The sequence below is a fragment of the Dendrobates tinctorius genome, unplaced genomic scaffold, assembly GCF_039654945.1.
Source record: "Dendrobates tinctorius isolate UK_male_01 unplaced genomic scaffold, ASM3965494v1 ptg000175l, whole genome shotgun sequence".
NCBI lineage: Eukaryota > Metazoa > Chordata > Amphibia > Anura > Dendrobatidae > Dendrobates > Dendrobates tinctorius.
The window spans coordinates 7016752-7035733 of NW_027361842.1; the positions used below are offsets into that span (position 1 = coordinate 7016752).

The 18982-nt window shown below is 42.8% G+C and overlaps 1 protein-coding gene across 2 annotated transcripts in view; it reads left to right on the forward strand.

Moving 5' to 3' along the window:
- Positions 1–18982, forward strand: part of LOC141054166 (coiled-coil domain-containing protein 17-like) — a 153717-nt gene that overhangs the window by 57107 nt on the left and 77628 nt on the right. Inside the window, exon 7 of one of the 2 annotated variants that reach the window (XM_073551361.1) lies at positions 8172–8312. The exons of the other annotated variant lie outside the window; for it this stretch is intronic. Within the exon in view, the coding sequence (XP_073407462.1) occupies positions 8172–8312 (141 nt within the window). The remainder of the gene's footprint in view (positions 1–8171; positions 8313–18982) is intronic. 2 annotated transcript variants of the gene reach the window in all.

Below are 18982 nucleotides of genomic sequence, written 5' to 3' on the forward strand. Positions count from 1 at the left end.
CCCCTTCACTACCAAGGGTGGTTTGCACGTTAACTACCGGGCCAATTTTTACAATTCTGACCACTGTCCCTTTATGAGGTAATAACTCTGAAACGCTTCCATGGATCCCGGTGATTCTGACATTGTTTTCTCATGACATATTGTACTTCATGTTAGTGGTAAAATTTCTTTCATATAACTTGCGTTTATTTGTGAGAAAAACGGAAATTTGGTGAAAATTTTTAACATTCCACAATTTTCCAACTTTGAATTTTTATGCCCTTAAATCACAGAGATATGGCACACAAAAAAGTTAATAAGTAACATTTGCCACATGTTTACTTTACATCAGCACAAATTTGGAACCAAAATTTTTATTTGTTAGTAAGTTATAAGGGTTAAAAGTTGACCAGCGATCTCTCATTTTTGCAACACCATTTTATTTTTACGGACCACATCACATTTGAAGCCACTTTGAGGGGTCTATATGATAGAAAATACCCAAAAGTGACACCATTCTAAAAACTGCACCCCTTAAGGTGCTTAAAACCACATTCAAGGAGTTTATTAACCCTTCAGGTGCGTCACAGGAATTTTTTGAATATTTAAAAAAAATTAACATTTAACTTTTTTTTCACAAAAAAAATTACTTCAGGTTCAATTTTTTTTATTTTACCAAGTGTAACAGGAGAAATTGGACTGCAAAAATTATTGTGCAATTTGTCCTGAGCACGCTGATACCTGATATGTGGGGGGGAACCACTGTTTCGGCGCATGGCAGAGCTCAGAAGGGAAGGAGCGCCGTTTGACTTTTTCAATGCAAAATTGGCTGGAATTCTGATCGGACGCCATGTCGCATTTGGAGAGCCCCTGATGTACCTAAACAGTGGAATCCCCCCACAAGTGACCCCATTTTTGAAACTAGACCCCCTAAGGAACTTATCTAGATATGTGGTGAGAACTTTGAACCCACAAGGGCTTCACAGAAGTTTATAATGTACAGCGGTACAATTAAAAAATCATATTTTTTCCACAAAATGATCTTTTCACCCCCAATTTTTATTTCCCCAAGGGTAACAGGACCCTAAAAGTTATTTTGCAATTTGTCCTGAGTACGCTGATACCCCATATGTGGGTGTAAATGACTATTTGGGCACATGGCAGAGCTCGGAAGGCAAGCAGCGCCATTTGACTTTTTTGGCTGGAATTGAGATCGGACACCATGTCGCGTTTGGAAAGCCCCTGATGTACCAAAACAGTGGAAACCCCCCACAAATGACCCCATTTTGGAAACTAGACCCCCCAAGGAACTTATCTAGATGTGTGGTGAGAACTTTGAACCCCCAAGTGCTTCACAGAAGTTTATAACGCCCAGGCGTGAAAATAACAAAAAAAATTTTTTCCACAAAAATGATATTTTTGCCCCAAAATTTTTATTTTCCTAAGGTCAACAGGAGAAATAGGACCCCAAAAGTTGTTTTGCAAATTGTCCTGAGTAGGCTGATACCCCATATGTGGGGGTAAAACACTGTTTGGGTACATGGCAGAGCTTGGAAGGGAAGGAGCACCATTTGACTTTTTCAACGCATAATTGGCTGGAATTGAGATCATACGCCATGTTGCGTTTGGAGAGCACCTGATGTGCGCAAATAGTGGAAACCCCCAATTCTAACCCTAACCCTAACCGTAACCCTAACCCTAGCCCTAACCCTAGCCCTAGCCCTAACCCTAATGGGAAAATGGAAATAAATACATTTTTTTAATTTTATTATTTTTTCCTAACTAAGGGGGTGATAACGGGGGGTTTGATTTACTATTTATGGCGGTTTTTATGTTTGGCAGCTGTCGCACGCTAAAAGACGCTTTTTATTGTAAAAATAGTTTTTGCATCACCACATATTGAGAGCTATAATTTTTCCATATTTTGACCCACCGAGTCATGTGAGGTCTTATTTTTTGCAGGACGAGTTGACGCTTTTATTAGTATCATGTTCGGGCATGTGACATTTTTTGATCGCTTTTTATTTAGTTTTTTGGGACGCAGAATGAACAAAAACCAGCGTTTCATGAATTTCTTTTGGGTGGTGCGTTTACGCCGTTCTGGCTGCGGTAAAATTTATAAGGCGGTTTTATTCTTCGGGTCAGTACAGTTACAGCGATACCTCATTTAGGTCTTTTTTTATGTTTTGTCGCTTTTATGCAATGAAAACAATTTTATATAAAAAATAATAATTTTTGCATCGCTTTATTCTGCGAGCTATAACTTTTTTATTTTTTCGCTGATGATGCTGTATGGCAGCTCGTTTTTTGCGGGACAAGATGACGTTTTCAGCGGTACCATGGATATTTATATGCGTCTTTTTGATCGCGCGTTATTGCACTTTTTGTTCGGCGGTATGATAATAAATCATTGTTTTTTGCTTCGGTTTTTATTTTTATTTTTAAAGGGGTTCGCTTAAGGGGTTAACTATTGGGACAGTTTTATAGGGCGGGTTGTTACGGACGCGGCGATACCAAATATGTGTACTTTTATTATTTTTTTTTTTATTTCCAAAAAATGAATTTATTGGGGAATATTTTTTTTTTTTTTTTGAATTTATTTAGCGATTTTTTTTTTTTTTTTTGTAATTATTTTTACACTTTTTTTATTTATTTTTTTACTTTATTACAATGTCCCAGGGGGGACATAACTGTCCTGTGACAGATCGCTGATCTGTCACATCACAGATCACTGTGACAGATCAGCGATCTGTCACAGGCACTGCACAGGCTTCCTCATGCCTGCGCTTTGCAGGCACTGAGGAAGCCAGCTTCCTGCAGGCCCCCGGAGGTCCCCGTCGCCATATTGGATCCGGGGACCTGCAGGAAAGGAGCCCTCCGCAGCAGCGCTGCACATTGCGCTGCCGTGGGGGGCTCAGGGAAGCACGGAGGGAGCCCCCTCCCTGCCGATGCTTCCCTTTAACCCCCGGTACACCGCGATCGTGTTTGATCGCGGTGTGCAAGGGGTTAACGTGTCGGGGCGGTCCGTGACCGCCCCTGACACATTGTGCCGGGTGTCAGCTATGATAATTAGCTGACACTCGGCCGCGATCAGTGGCGCTCACCACGTGGGCGCCGCTGATCGCGATGACGTAATATTCCGTCCATGGTAATTAGGTCCATGGTCACATGGACGGAATATTACATCAATTGTAGGTAAGGGGTTAAAAAAATACTGAAAATGTCATAAAAATTAGTTTCCTGCTTAAAGGGAATGCGTCACCATAGATAACGCTGTTAACCTGCAGGTATGCGGTTAATCTCCAGGTTAAAAGCTTTAGGATGCTGTCTGGTGCCTGTGCATAGCCAAATGCAGTGGGAGAAAATGATCTTTATTCTCCCCACCAACATTCGGTTTCAGTCATGGGGGTTGCGCTAGTTCAGACACGCTGACTTTACAGAGTGGCCACTGTAACTGCGCCCCCGGCCCTGACTGACAGCAGGCCTCTATGTAGAGCCAGTGTCAGTCAGGTCCGGGGGCATGGTATTCTCAGAGCGGTGACTGAATCGGTGCCGCCCCACCCCTATGACTGAATACCAAATGTTGGCGAGGAGAATAAAGATAATTTTCTCCCCACTGCATTCGGCTACATATCTGCAGGTTAACAGAGTTATTCCTGGTGACAGGTTCTCTTTAAAACCCCTCTATAAATCAGAGCAGAGAGCTGGCACTTCATGGATGGCTATTCATTCATGAAGGTCACCGTGCAAGGGAAAGGTCTGATGAGCCACTGCTTACTCCCCTGTGCTAATTAGCTATGAATTAATGAATTAACTGGGGATTAATGTCTACAGTCAAAATATTTTCTTTACTGCTTACAGGGTTTGTCCAGGCTTGGGGCTCAAGTCTGCAGTCACTCTATGTGACTGCAGACTGGTGCGTCCTTACATAACATGGACTGTGCACTGTCAGGATTCTCTGGCACCAGGAGTGGGTAGCCATGTGACCTCAAGTATGCAATTTGCAACATGCGGTCACGTGACAATTAGATTTACGCTTCCACACTCAATACAAGTTAATTGAATGAGACTGGACATGTCTATCCACAATGTGGCTGGGAGTATGCAAATTGCTGGATGCTCCCAGCCCCGACACTAGAGAATCCTGACAATGCACACTGTACGCGCTGTGAGGATTATCAAGTCTACAGTCACATAAAATGACTACAGACTTGATCTACAATCCCAGACAACCCTTTTAATAACACATGATGAGTATGAGTATCATGAGCAGCAGCCAAAAACCACATCATAACAAGCATTCACCTCATGTATGGGGGCACTATACCCATTCATTCAACACATAGTTGCAGCCACACTCTAACACCAGAGACCTCTGTGAGTGCCTTATACTTTTGTAAAAACCATAAAAATGATAATGGAATTGATAAAAAAGTTATCATTAATAAAAAACATATTGTAGAACTGTGACAACCTGTGCAATACATTTATAACATGATTAAAGATAATCAGTGCATTGTAAGATGTAAAATAAATATAAATTAACTGCTAATGTACCAAGAATGTGTTGCCCAATGTAGAGTACAACTAGCCCCCTCCCCCATGAATAACTTTTTCTTTAACTACGCTGCTAAAAAAAAAAAAGATGAAATTGTGAGGAGGAAAAAAAAATCTGCACATCTATCCAACAATGAATAAAATATATCAAAACTTTATTGGAAAATCTTTAAAAACAAGGATTCCAAGGATATAAAAACATGACGCGTTTCTGGCGTCCGATCACCCTTAGTCATAGTCCTAGAAAATTTTGCATGGGCAAAACAAAGATAGTTAGATAAGTGAAGTGATGTAACAAGCCAGTTTAAATAAATTCATTTTTAGGCCATGCTTAAAATTGTGAGTATGGGGAATTAATCAAACTGTCCTGGGTAGTGCATTCCAAGGAATTAACGCAGCAGGAGAGAAGTCTTCTACTAGTAAACAAGCCTTGACATGTAATAAATACTAATCATTAAAGCCAAAATATCATAGTTATACTGATCTAAACATATAGAGCTGTTACCTTTCATTTTAATCTTCTATATTTAATATGAAGTGCAAGTTTAGTATAAGACCTATAGATACTAGTATGGAAACTTGATAAGATATTATAAAATTACAAAAAAAATAAATTTAAAATAAAACCCTGATTTAAACAATAGGTAGTTTTCGGGAGATTATTTCCTTTAAATTAGATATCTAACTTAGGGCACATCCTCAATAGTTTTTTAATTTGCAATTTGAGTTGCAATATGGTACAAACTACAACCAAAGTATATTAATGCATGTCTTTGTTGTAATCAATAGACATAATGCAAGAGACAGGGCCGGTTTTAGACAAAGTGGGACCCTAGACAAAAGTTCAAAGTGGGGTCCCAAATGCTAACATTGTAAAATCACACATTTAGGTTACATTACATGAGCAGGATGTGGATACAGGTGGCAGAGGGGCCTGTGCTGGCACTGTGGCCCCCATATTCAGGGGCCTTATATCAGCCAACGGATCTGCCACTATTAGCATTACACAGGAGCGTTGCTAGGGTCAGAAAAGATTAGGGGGCACAAGCCCCAAGACAAAGAGTTGTCTCCCAATCCCAAGACAAAGAGTTGTCCCCCAATCCCCTCTTAATTTTATTTAACACTGCAGATAACACAGCAGGGGTCCCAACTGTCCTGGATCCAGCGGGACAGTCCCGATTTTGACACTGTAGCTTTCCCCGCACTGCAAATCAGCCGCCACGCCCACCTGTCATTTCAGAAGGGACTGTGTACCAATTGCCATACAATTCCCTCTATGCACAGCACACTCCAGAACAGAAGCCCTCCCGGCTCACATGAGCAGTCACATGACTGTGACCTCATCCTATATAACACCATAGAGAGCAGTAATAACTCTCTGAGAACAGATAATGTAGTAGATGTCACCTGCAGTCCTATGTAACACCACAGATAGTCTTACTCTGAAACGCTATGGCTATGTTCACATGCATTTTTTTCAGTAGCCAAAACCTGTTCTATTGGCAGTAAAAATGTTGCGTTCAAAATACCTGTTTTTCAGCTTGTTTTCTGGTGTTCTTTACACTTTTTTCAGCTTTTTTTAAAGTGAGGATGTTTGCTTTGTCTACAGTATGTTTAAGGCCACGTTCACACATTGAGTATTCAGTCAGCATTTCACATCAGTATGTGCAAGTCAAAACCAGGAGGGTGAGAAATCCAGACGTGGTGATGTGTTTCTACTATACTTTTCCTCTGATTGTTCCACTGCTGTCTCTGCATTACAAATACTGATGTGAAATACTGACCAAATACTGAACGTGTGAACGAGACTTAATAGTTTAATTCACCAAAACCACTTAAAAAATTGCAGCGAAAAATGCCGTTGCAATATCTGCAGCTTTCTTTTTTATATTCTTTCCTTGCATTCTACGGGTGAAAACACATTGAAAGAAGTGACGCGCTGCAGATTTAAAAAGCGCTACAGTCCTGAAATTCAGTCAAAAAAAAACCAAGCGCATGCAGGAGATTCCGGAAATCTCATATGTTTTGCTGGCGCTTTAAAAAGCCGCTCTTGGCCACGTTCATATGCAGAATTTTTGCAGCTTTTTCGATTGCAAATAAGAAGTTTACAGCATTTTACAGCACAAGCAAAGACTGAGATTTTCAGAAATCTCCTCACACCCTTTTATTTTCTCCTGACTGAATTTCACAACTGCAGCGTTTTTTAAATCTGCAGCGTGTCACTTCTTTCAGCAATTTTTTTCACCCGTAGAAAGTAATGAAAAAGTTTAAGAAAAGCTGCAAATGTCGCAACGTTGCTTTTCGCTGTGTTTTAGTGAATAAAACTAACTTTATTACACATATACTGTAGACAAAATGAATACTATACAAAAAAAAAAACAGCAAAAGCTCTAAGGATCAGTGTCCATTATCAGTAAACTCTGGATGATGCGTACATCCACAGCATCCAACCCGCAGCGGCCAGATGTTACAGCATAGTGGAGGGGATTTGTAGAAATTCCATGTCCACTATGCATCCACATACGCCCGCACCTCACCTGCAGAGACAGACATGCAGCACGACTCTCCAGACTGCAGCATGTCAATTTATCTTGCATAGATGCGAGTCTCCGCAAGAGAAATCTCACCCGTACAATGTATTGGACGCGGTGATTCCGCACAGTTCAATGAGCACATGCAGACTCACCTGCGTTCAAAAGATGGCAGCACTTTAGATGGAGCACATGTCCGCTGCGTCCAAAGTGCTGCCATTTCCGGATCGTCTGCACATACCCTAAAAAATAGGTGTTTTGAAAGCAGTGTTTTTACTGCCAAGAGAGCAGGCTTTGGCAGCAAAAAAAAAATGCACCAAAAACGCTGATTCCTATGCACACCTGTACTAGTACTATACAGTATATATATATGTATGGTTTACCCTTATTATTTCACATGGGAAATCATTTATTTCTATGGCATAAATCCCCTGATTCAGCAGACAATATCCCTGTCTTGTGTCATCCAGACAGTAGTGACAGGAGGTCGCCCTGTCACATTACAGGCAGTGATTAGTGACTACGGTCAAAGCTGATGCTGATCGCTGCTGTATGTGTCTGTGAATCCTGATCCTGCAGCGATCAGCACAGAGCTCTAGGACCACAGTGAGTAAATCACTGTACTCTGACCTGTTATTGCTGCTCTTACCAGGTTCTGCGGCTTCACTTATGCACATCCATTCTCAGGACAGTGCTAGGAGCAGCCATGATCAGGACTCACGAGGAGACATACAGAGTTTCAGGCATCTTCCTGGCTGTCACTGTGCTGTAATTGGCCCCTCCCCCACACTCTCAACTTTTAACCTGACTGCAGGGAGAAAGAGAGAGGGGGGCTCAAGGGGCTTTGCGAGAGACACTCCAGGACTTCAGAGCAATGCACAGCATTATTCAACGCTGTACACCCTCTGGGCTTTTGATAAATGGACTGCAGATGCAGGGGGCCCCCTTTGTAGGTGGGGGCCCCAGGCATCTGCCTGGTCTGCCTGGGCCAAACGCCGACCCTGGCAAAAAAACACTAGTATGGATAAACCCTTACGTTACTGAAACAATACATGTAATATACAATTTGTTTTTGCCTTTCATGTCCGTTTTTGCCATCTGCAGAAGGATACACAAGTACAAAATGGGACTTGAATGAGAAATTAATTACTCTTGAAATTGAAAATCAGCAGTTAGAAGATGAACTCTTCAAACTTCAGCTTCATAGGCAAAGAAATACCAGAATTCCCAGAACAACAAATGGAGGTATGGCCTGGATTCTTTCCACAGCTATGGAGAGGCATATTCTTAAATGGGGAATTATATACAGTGGCATGTAAAAGTTTGGGCACTCCTGATCAAAATTACTGTTATTGTGAAGAGTTTAGCCCTTTTAAAGATCATTTCATCTTCAACTTGCTTAAGTTAAAAATGACATATTTCCTTTGTAATTTAGTCAAAAAAATAAAATATTGTAATTTTTTTACATTTTAAAAATTGCAAAAAGGAAAATGGACTGATGCAAAAGATTGTGCACCCTTGGAGACTGGTGTGCTCAGATAACTTTGACCAAGGTTTCAGACCTTAATTAGTCTGTTAAGGTTATGGCTTGTTCACTATCATCATTGAGAAAGGCCATGTGATGCAAATTTCCCAGCTTTATAAAAACTCAGCCTCCCCTTCATTGTGCCAAAAAACAGCAGATTTTCATCTGAATGTCACATGAAAAATCTATATATATATATAAAATTGAATGTACTCTGTGTGTATATCACCAAAGCATCTTTCATTTCACCAGAGCTGTTTAAAAGAAGCTGAGCTGTGATTGGTTGCTATGAGCTACAGTTTTCCCACTCCACAACACCTCAGCAGACACTGACCGGGTGGGAGAAATCAGCATCCCCGGGAACATAAGCTCCCAGTCATTGTCTGCCCCCAGAAATAAATCCCCCTCCCGTGCCCATAACCCCATCACACATCCTCCATCCCATAGGCACATCTTCCCTCTTAAAGGCATCTCCGGTATAAAAGTTAGGGCCACTCCCTCAGTGCTCTAATTTTGACCTCAGGCCTTTCTTAAAGGGATAATTGGTATGGAAGTCAGGGGAAATCCATCCAGCGCTTTGGTTTTGACCCCAGGCCTCTCTTAAAGGGATCTCCGGTATGGAAGTTAGAGCAATTCTACTAAGCGCTCTGGTTCTGACCCCAGGCCCCTCTTAACCCCTTCCCGACCAATGACGCCACATAGGCGTCATGAAAGTCGGAGCCAATCTGACCAGTGATGCCTATGTGGCGTCATGAATTAATTGCCCTCCTGCGGGTCGGGTGACCGGGGTCACTGAAAGGTCACCTGACCTGCAGTGATAGGACCCTTTGTACTTCACCACAGGTGGCGTGGCTTCACCCCCACGTGGCTACGATCGATCTGATTGGCTGCAGTAGCATCGGGCATGGCTGGAGACACCAATCCGACCCACCCCAGCGGCGATCTGCCCCTCCACCACTGAATGACAGCGTTGATCTGCCGCCGCTGTCATCATATGCTTCCCCGCCTTCCCTCCGCTCCCCCCAGCTTCTGATCACCCCCTAGCTTCTGATCACCCCCTCGGTACCTTCTGAGTGCCGCTGTTGCTCCTGGTGTCCCGGATCATGGGCGCTGCCATCTTGGAAAATGGCAGGTGCATGCGCAGTGCACCCGCTCGAATCTGCTGGCTTCAGATTCGATTCATTCATTTTGATTACTGTGATAAACTCTCACAGTGAATAAAATAAAAATAAATAACCCCCCCCTTTATCACCCCCATAGATAGGCACAAATAATAAAATAAAGAAAATATTTTTATTTTTCCGTTAGGGTTAGGGTTGGGTTAGAGTTTGGGTTGGAATTAGGGTTAGGGTGGAATTAGGGTTAGGGTTGGAATTAGGGTTAGGGTTGGAATTAGCGTTAGGGTTGCAACTAGGGTTAAGATTAGAGTTAGGGGTTTGTTGGGGATAGGATTGGGATTAGGCTTGTGGTTAGGGTGATGGTTAGGGTTGGGATTAGGGGTGTGTTGGGGTTAGGGTTATGGTTAAGATTGGGATTAGGGTTAGGGTTGGACTTAGAATTGAGGGGTTTCCACTCTTTACGCACATCAGGGAGTCTCCAAACGCGACATGGTGCCACCATTGATTCCAGCCAATTTTGCGTTCCAAAAGTCAAACAGTGCTCCCTCCCTTCCAAGCCCCGACGTGTGCCCAAACAGTGGTCTACCCCAACATATGAGGTATCTGTCTACTCAGGAAAAATTGCACAACAACTTTGGGGGTCTAATTTCTCCTGTTGGGAAAATAAAAAATTGGGGGCTAAAAATTATGTTTGTGGAAAAAAATGATTTTTTTTATTTTCACGTCTCTGCGTTATAAACTTCTGTGAAGCACTTTGGGGTTCAAAGTGCTCACCAGACATCTAGATATGTTCCTTTGAAGGTCTAGTTTCCAAAATGGGGTCACTTGTGGGGGGTTTCTACTGTTTAGGCACATCAGGGGCTCTGCAAACGTAACAATGACCGCAGACCATTCCATCAAAGTCTGCATTTCAAAACGTCACTACTTCTATTCCGAGCCCTGACGTGTGCCCAAACAATGGTTCCCCCCACACATGGGGTGCCAGCATACTCAGGACAAACTGGACAACAAATTTTGGGGTCCAATTTCTCCTGTTACCCTTGTGAAAATAAAAAATTGCGAGCTAAAAAATAATTTTTTGAGGAAAAAAAATGATTTTTTATTTTCACAGGTTTGCATTATAAACTTCTGTGAAGCATTTGGGGGTTCAAGGTGCTCACCACACATCTAGATAAGTTTCTTGGGTCTAGTTTCCAAAATGGGGTCACTTGTGGGGGGTTTCCACAGTTTAGGTACATCAGGGGCTCTGCAAATGTAACATGACTCCCGCAGACCATTCCATCAAGTCGGCATTTCAAAACGTCACTACTTCCCTTTCAAGCCCCGACGTGCGCTCAGACAGTGCCCCCCCACATATGGGGTACCAGCGTACTCAGGACAAACTGGACATCAACTTTTGGGGTCCAATTTCTCCTGTTACCCTTGTGAAAAAAAATTGTGTGCTAAAAATCATTTTTTTGAGGAAAAAAATGATTTTTTATTTTCACTGCTCTGCGTTATAAACTTCTGTGAAGCACTTGGGGGTTCAAGGTGCTCACCACACATCTAGATAAGTTCCTTGGGGAGTTTAGTTTACAAAATGGGGTCACTTGTGGGGGGTTGCCACTGTTTAGGTACATCAGGGGCTCTGCAAATGTAAACATGACGTCCGCAGACCATTCCATCAAGTCGGCATTTCTAAAGTCACTACTTCCCTTCCAAGCCCTGACGTGTGCCCAAACAGTGGTCCCCCCACATATGGGGTACCAGCATACTCTGGACAAACTGGACAACAACTTTTGGGGTCCAATTTATCCTGTTACCCTTGTGAAATTAAAAAATTGTGGACTAAAAAATAATTTTTTTTGAGGAAAAAAAATATTTTTTATTTTCACGGCTCTGCGTTATAATCTTCTGTGAAGCACATGGGGGTTCAGAGTCCTCACTATGCATCTAGATAAGTTCCTTAGGGGGTCTAGTTTCCAAAATGGGTTCACTTGTGGGGGAGCTCCAAAGTTTAGGCACACAGGGTCTCTCCAAACACAACATGGTGTCCGCTAACAATTGGAGCTAATTTTCATTTCAAAAAGTCAAATGGCGCTCCTTCCCTTCTGAGCCCTGCCGTGAGCCCAAACAGTGGTCTCCCCCCACATATGGAGAACCAGCGTACTCAGGACAAACTGGACAACAACTTCTGTGGTCCAATTTTTCTTGTTAGCCATGTGAAAATAAAAAATAGCTAGCTAAAAAATCATTTTTAAGGAAAAAAAGATTTTTTATTTTCACTGCTCTGCGTTACACACTTTTGTAAAGCACTTGGGGGTTCAAAGTGCTCACTACACATCTAGATAAGTTCCTTAAGGGGTCTAGTTTCCAAAATGGTGTCACTTGTGGGTTTTTTCCTCTGTTTAGGCACACAGGGGCTCTCCAAACGCGACATGGTGTCCGATAACAATTGGAGCTAATTTTCCATTCAAAAAGTCAAATGGCGCTCCTTCCCTTCCGGACCCTGCCGTGCACCCAAACAATGGTTTATGACCACATATGAGGTATCCGTGTACTCAAGAGCAATTGCCCAACAAATTTTAGGATCCATTTTATCCTGTATGCCATGTGAAAATGAAAAAACTGAGGCTAAAAGAAAATTTTTGTGAAAAAAAAGTACTTTTTTACGGATCAATTTGTGAAGAACCTGGGGATTCAAAGTGATCACTATGCATCTAGATAAGTTCCTTGGGGGTCTAGTTTCCAAAATGGGGTCACTTGTGGGGGAACTCCAATGTTTAGGCACACAGGGGCTCTCCAAACACGACATGGCAACCGCTAAATATTCCAGCATATTTTCCATTCAAAAAGTCAAATGGCGCTCCTTCCTTTCTGAGCCCTGCCGTGCACTCAAACAGTGGTTTATGACCACATATGAGGTATCCGTGTACTCAAGAGCAATTGCCCAACAAATTTTAGGATCCATTTTATCCTGTATGCCATGTGAAAATGAAAAAACTGAGGCTAAAAGAAAATTTTTGTGAAAAAAAAGTACTTTTTTACGGATCAATTTGTGAAGAACCTGGGGATTCAAAGTGATCACTATGCATCTAGATAAGTTCCTTGGGGGTCTAGTTTCCAAAATGGGGTCACTTGTGGGGGAACTCCAATGTTTAGGCACACAGGGGCTCTCCAAACACGACATGGCAACCGCTAAATATTCCAGCATATTTTCCATTTAAAAAGTCAAATGGCGCTCCTTCCTTTCTGAGCCCTGCCGTGCACTCAAACAGTGGTTTATGACCACATATGAGGTATCGGTGTACTCAGGAGAAATTGCCCAACAAATTTTAGGATCCATTTTATCCTGTTACCCATGTGAAAATGAAAAAATTGATGCTAAAAGAATTTTTTTTTGGAAAAATTAAAATGTCCATTTTTTCCTTCCACGTTGCTTTAGGTCCTGTGAAGCACCTGAAGGATTAATAATCTTATTTAATGTCGTTTTGAGTAGCTTAAGGGGTGCAGTTTTTATAATGATGTGACTTTTGGGTATTTTCTGCCATATAGACCCCTCAAAGTGACTTCAAATGTGAGGTGGTCCCTAAAAAAATGGTTTTGTAAATTTTGTTGTAAAAATGAGAAATCGCTGGTCAACTTTTAACCCTTATAACTTCCTAACGAAAAAAAAATGTTGTTTCCAAAATTGTGCTGTTGCAAAGTATACCTATGGGAAAAGTTATTTGGTAACTATTTTGTGTCACATAACTCTCTGGTTTAACAGAATAAAAATTCAAAATTTGAAAATTGCAAAATTTTCAAAATTTTCACCAAATTTCTGATTTTTTCACAAATAAATGCAAAAATTATCGATCTAAATTTACCACTATCATGAAGCCCAATATGTCACGAAAAAACATTCTCAGAATCGCTAGGATCAGATGAAGCATTCCAGAGTTATTACCTCATAAAGGGACACTGGTCAGAATTGCAAAAAATGGCCTGGTCATTAAGGTCAAAATAGGCATGGTCATGAAGGGGATAAAGGGATCCCCGGTATGGAGATTAGGACCGTTCCACTCAGCTCTGTGGTTCTGACCCCAGAGTCTCTTAAAGGGATCTCCGATATGGAAGTTAGGGCAATTCCACTTAGCGCTCTGATTCTGACCCCATGCCCCTCTTAAATGGATTCCCGATACGGAAGAGAGGGCAAACCCCTCAGCGCTCTGATTCTGACCCCAGGCTTCTATTAAAGGGATTATTGGTATGGAAGTCGGGGCCAATCCATCCAGCGCTTTGATTCTGACCCCATGCCTCTCTTAAATGGATCCCCCGTGTGGAAGTTAGGGCAATTCCACTCAGCGTTCTGGTTTTGACCCCAAGCTCTCTTAAAGGGATCCCCGGTATGGAAGTCAGGGCAACTGCATTCAAATGCTCTGGCACTAACCCCACGCTCTCTTAAAGGGATCTCCTGTATGGAAGTTAGAGCAAGTCCCTCAGCGCTCTGATTCTGACCCCAGGATTCTATTAAAGGGATCATTGGTATGCAAGTCAGGGCAAATCCATTCAGCGTCTCTGGTTCTGATTCCAGGCTCTCTTAAAGGGATCTCCGGTATGGAAGTTAGGGCAATTCCACTCAGCACTCTGGTTCTGACCCCAGGCCCCTCTTAAAGGGATCCCAGGTATGGAAGTGAGGGCAAATCCACTCTGCACTTTGGTACTGACCCCAGGCCTCTCTTAAAGGGATCTCCGGTATGGAAGTTAGGGTAAATCCCTCAGCGCTCTGATTCTCACCCCAGGCTCCTAGTAAAGGGATCATTGGTTTGGAAGTCAGGGCAAATCCACTCAGCGCTCTGGTTCTGACGCCAGGCCTCTCTTAAAGGGATCCCCGGTATGGAAGCTAGGACCGTTCCACTTAGCGCTCTGGTTCTGACCCCAGGCTGAAGGGATGATGTGGGATATTAGGGGTAGTAGTCCAGTGGCTCTGGTTGACGGGATGATGTGGGATATTAGGGGTAATAGTCTGGTGGCTCTGGCTGATGGGATGATATGGGATATTAGGGGTAGTAGTCCGGTGGCACTGATGGAATGATGTGGGATATTAGGGGTAGTAGTCTGGTGGCTCTGACAAGATGATGTGGGATATTAGTGGTACTAGTCTGACGGTTGTGATGGGATGATGTAGGATATTAATGGTAGTTGTCCGGTGGCTCTGGCTGAAGGGATGATGTGGGATATTAGGCGTAATAGTCCGGTGGCTCTGGTTGACGGGATGATTTGGGATATTCGTTGTAGTTATTCAGTGGCTCTGGCTGATGGAACGATGTGGAATATTAGGGATAGTAGTCCGGTAGCTCAGGATGACGGGACGATGTGGGATATTATAGTGAATGTGGCTATGCGGAGTGGGTGGGGCTATACACTCAGCTTTATATATATATATATATATATATATATTATATATATTCTGGACCGTGAAGAAGGCGGGTTCTACCGCTGAAACGCGTAGTCCTATCTGCACAACTTTCCTGCGTTATTGCTGTTTTGAACTGCTTGGACCATTGCATTTTAATGGATTTATGAATAAAAAGAAAACATTTTTTAACAGCATCCTGGATTGCTCACGTTATTGCTGGACTTTGCTTTGTCGTTGTTTATATATATATATATATATATATATATATGTTGTGAGGCAGCGCTGTCATTTACTTTGGGATTTCTCGCTTGGCAGCGAACAAAACACATCCGGCATGGGTTTTCCATCAAACGTAGCAGTCCATGCGGTTTATTATGCAGCATAAACCGATAGAAGCAATCAACAAAACTTCACATAAACAGCAGAGCGTCCGTTATAGCTTCCCTCTGTAAACCCAGTGTTCACACAGATTGATCAATGTCCAGCATACAGGCTCTCTTAGCCTCATTTATCTCACCCACGTCAGGGTCTCCACATGGTTCCGTCACTCATGCTGCAGACGTCCATATCACTCCAGGGAACTTTCAGGATCAGGCAGCCATTACACACAGCCACACACAGGCTGTTAGCCAGGAGACAATCCTGCACACGGGACCTTCCGCTCTGGACCAACCAGGTCCCTGCATTCAACAGCTTGTAACTCACCCTGGCCACATTATATCGTTCATAGTCACGCCCACTGGGTCACATGAGTCTGACCTCATCACAGGTCCTTCAGGCATTTTCACACTCTTTACAACCGTGCTTTAAACACACCCCCTGGGTGGGTTTGTAGGTAACCAGGCCCCCCAACTCTCTAGTTACCTGGAGACTTCTCCCTCTCATATTAAATCAGCATCTCAGCAAAGACCTTGCTGATCACACATACATAAGCCACCCACTTTGAGATACCTAACGGCCATTCAATATTCTGCCATTCATCCTTTCTCAGGGGACCTCCACACAGCGCCCCCTAGCGGACACAGTGGTTACTACACTAATATATATATATATATATATATATATATACATATACATATACATATATATATATATATATATATTTATATATATATATATATTATATATTCATTATAATTTGTTATAACTAACCGTAGTTCGTCACTACGCCCAGGCAACGCCGGGCTCTTCAGCTAGTATAATATATTTTGGATAAAGACACAGACAAAATTGCTGCTACCTGTCTCTTAAAGTAAGAAAAAAACACAATGGTCACTGAAATAACAGACGAAAGACATTGCTTTTTAATTGTGATTCAACACAAAAAAAATGAATATAGCATGGACGAAAATGGTAGTACCAGTAGAAGAGATTGAAAATCATTTAACCCAAGGGCCATGTTAAAGTAAGATGTGTCTTGTAATTAGGATCACAGGTGTCTACAAACTTGTAATCAGTTAGTCTGCCTATTTGACAATTGTTGAAAACTAGTCACTTTGTTGTTGGTATCATGGTGTGTACCATACTAAACTTGGACCAAAGGAAGCTAAGGAGAGCATTGTCTCAGGAGATTAGAAAGAAAATTATAGACAAACATGGTAAAGGTAAATGCTATAAAACCATATTCAAACAGTTTTCTGTTCCTGTTACTACAGTTGCACATATTATTAAGAAGTTTGAGGTCTATGTTCCTGTAGCCAACCTCCCAGGATGTGGCAGGAAGAGGAAAATTGATGATAAATTGAAGAGATGGATAATACCAACAGCAACCAAAGACTAGAATAACTTCCAAAGAGATTACAGTAGGGGTGAACTCCAAAGTCAAGGTACATTAGTGTCAGATTACAACATCCCTCGCTGTCTTGGCCAAAGTGGACTTCATGGAGGATGACCGAGAATTAAGTCACTGTTGAATGCAAATCATAAAAAAGCGAGACTGAAATGTGCCAAAATACCTATTAGAAATCCACAAAGCTTCTTGGAGAATGTCCTTAGGACAGATGAGACAAGGCAATGAGCTTTTTGGCAAATCACATCTGTTTACAGACACAGGAATGAAGCATACAAAGAATCATCATTGTACCTACTGTGAAGCATGGAGTGTTAGGATTGGCGGAATGCACCAAATAAGAAATTATAATAATAAGGTATGTTCGCAACCCGGGGTCCACCATGCGGTGATGGAGAAACCGCAGCTAGCGCAATGGCAGAGAAAGGCTGCGAGAGCACACTGAGTTAAATGTCACGCAGTGTGCACAGAGCACAAAGTAACAAGCTCTGTTACACCACAGAGCAGTACTATGAAGAAAAGCAAGAAAAGCAAAGGACTATACCCTGATAGTCTGCACAGGAGTATAGAAAAATACTAATTGGGGTCCCTAAAACTTAACCACCCAGGGAAGACTAAGCTGGTCATTGACTCTGCTCTGACACACGGTGTGCTTTAGCACGTGCGCCTGAGAACGCCCGGAGCAGATGCTAAGTTCAAGCGGGAGTTCCCACCCTACACTGCCTGTCTAGACCAACACTCACAGTGCTATTAGCGGCACACGTGCACAGAGGGTGGTACAGTAGCCACCAACAAACATACACACGATACTAGCGCACAGGTGTGTGCCATTGAGAGCTTTTTATACCTTGCTCAAGTCCAGACAGGACCTTGCCTGTGGACCAGTTTGAAGCTGCCACATCACCAGAGCACCTGACATCCAAGCACCAATGCATGATATGGACATGCTCAATAGGATGAAATCTGGACTTGGGCTCCAGAGCACAGCGCTGCACGTGTAAACTAGTAGTCACCGTAGGCTTAGCTGGAGGGCCAGCAGTAACTACACCTGCAGCACGAGCCTGGGCAAGGCACTGGGACCGAAGTCTGTGCTGAGCAGCTATCTCAGTGGCCGTGCCTGAATGGGAGACCACAGGACCAGACAAGTCTTGAGATCCATCCCGTGCAGCGGGAGAATCCCCGTCACCTAACATGGAGAGTAGGGATGAGCGAATAGTGAAATACTCGGACTCGCTGTACTCGTTGCGAGTAGCTCCTAATACTCGGGTACTCGTCCAATGTAAGTCTATGGGAAATGCGAGTAATGGGCTGTGTGTGTGTGTGCTGGGCTGGGCGGGGACTATGCTGGGCTGTGTGGGATTGTGCTGGGCTGTGCCATTACTGTGCGGGACTGTGCTGAGCTGTGAAGGTGCTGTATGGGGACTGTGCCAGGCTGTGCGGGGACTGTGAGGAGACTGTGCTTGGCTGTGCGGGCTGTGCCGAATATTGCGAGGTGAGTAGTGAAATACTCACCAGGATTCGAGTACCGCGAGTACCGCATTACTCGCCGAGTACCGAATCCTAACAAGTATACTCGCTCATCCCTAATGGAGAGGTTTGGTTATGTTTTGTCTCTGGTTTGCTGCATCTGGAAGCTTGGTCTGAGTCACAGGTTATGGGTCCTCAAACCGAATAATGATCAAAAAACATCCAAGAATGGTTGACCTAAACCCTGATCTAAATTCTATTCAATAATTCCTGAAGGAGCTGAAACATCCAGTCTAGAGAAGGCACCTTTCAAACCTGAGACATTTGGAGCAGTTTGCTTATGAGGAGTGGGCGAAAATACCTGTCAAAGAGGTGCAGAAGTCTCATTGACAGTTACAGAAATTGTTTGTTTGCAGGGATTGTCTCAAAAGGTTGTGCAACAAAATATTAAGTTAAGGGTACCATCATTTTTGTCCAGGCCGTATGTAGAGATATAGACTTGCTAATACTATTTACTATTCAAGTTATGAAAAAATGAAGAAAAAAAAGTGAATCTTCTCGATTCATTCAGTATTGAGGATAAGTGCCACGTGCAGAAAAACACGTGCTTACATGCCCTGACTGCTACCAATGAGC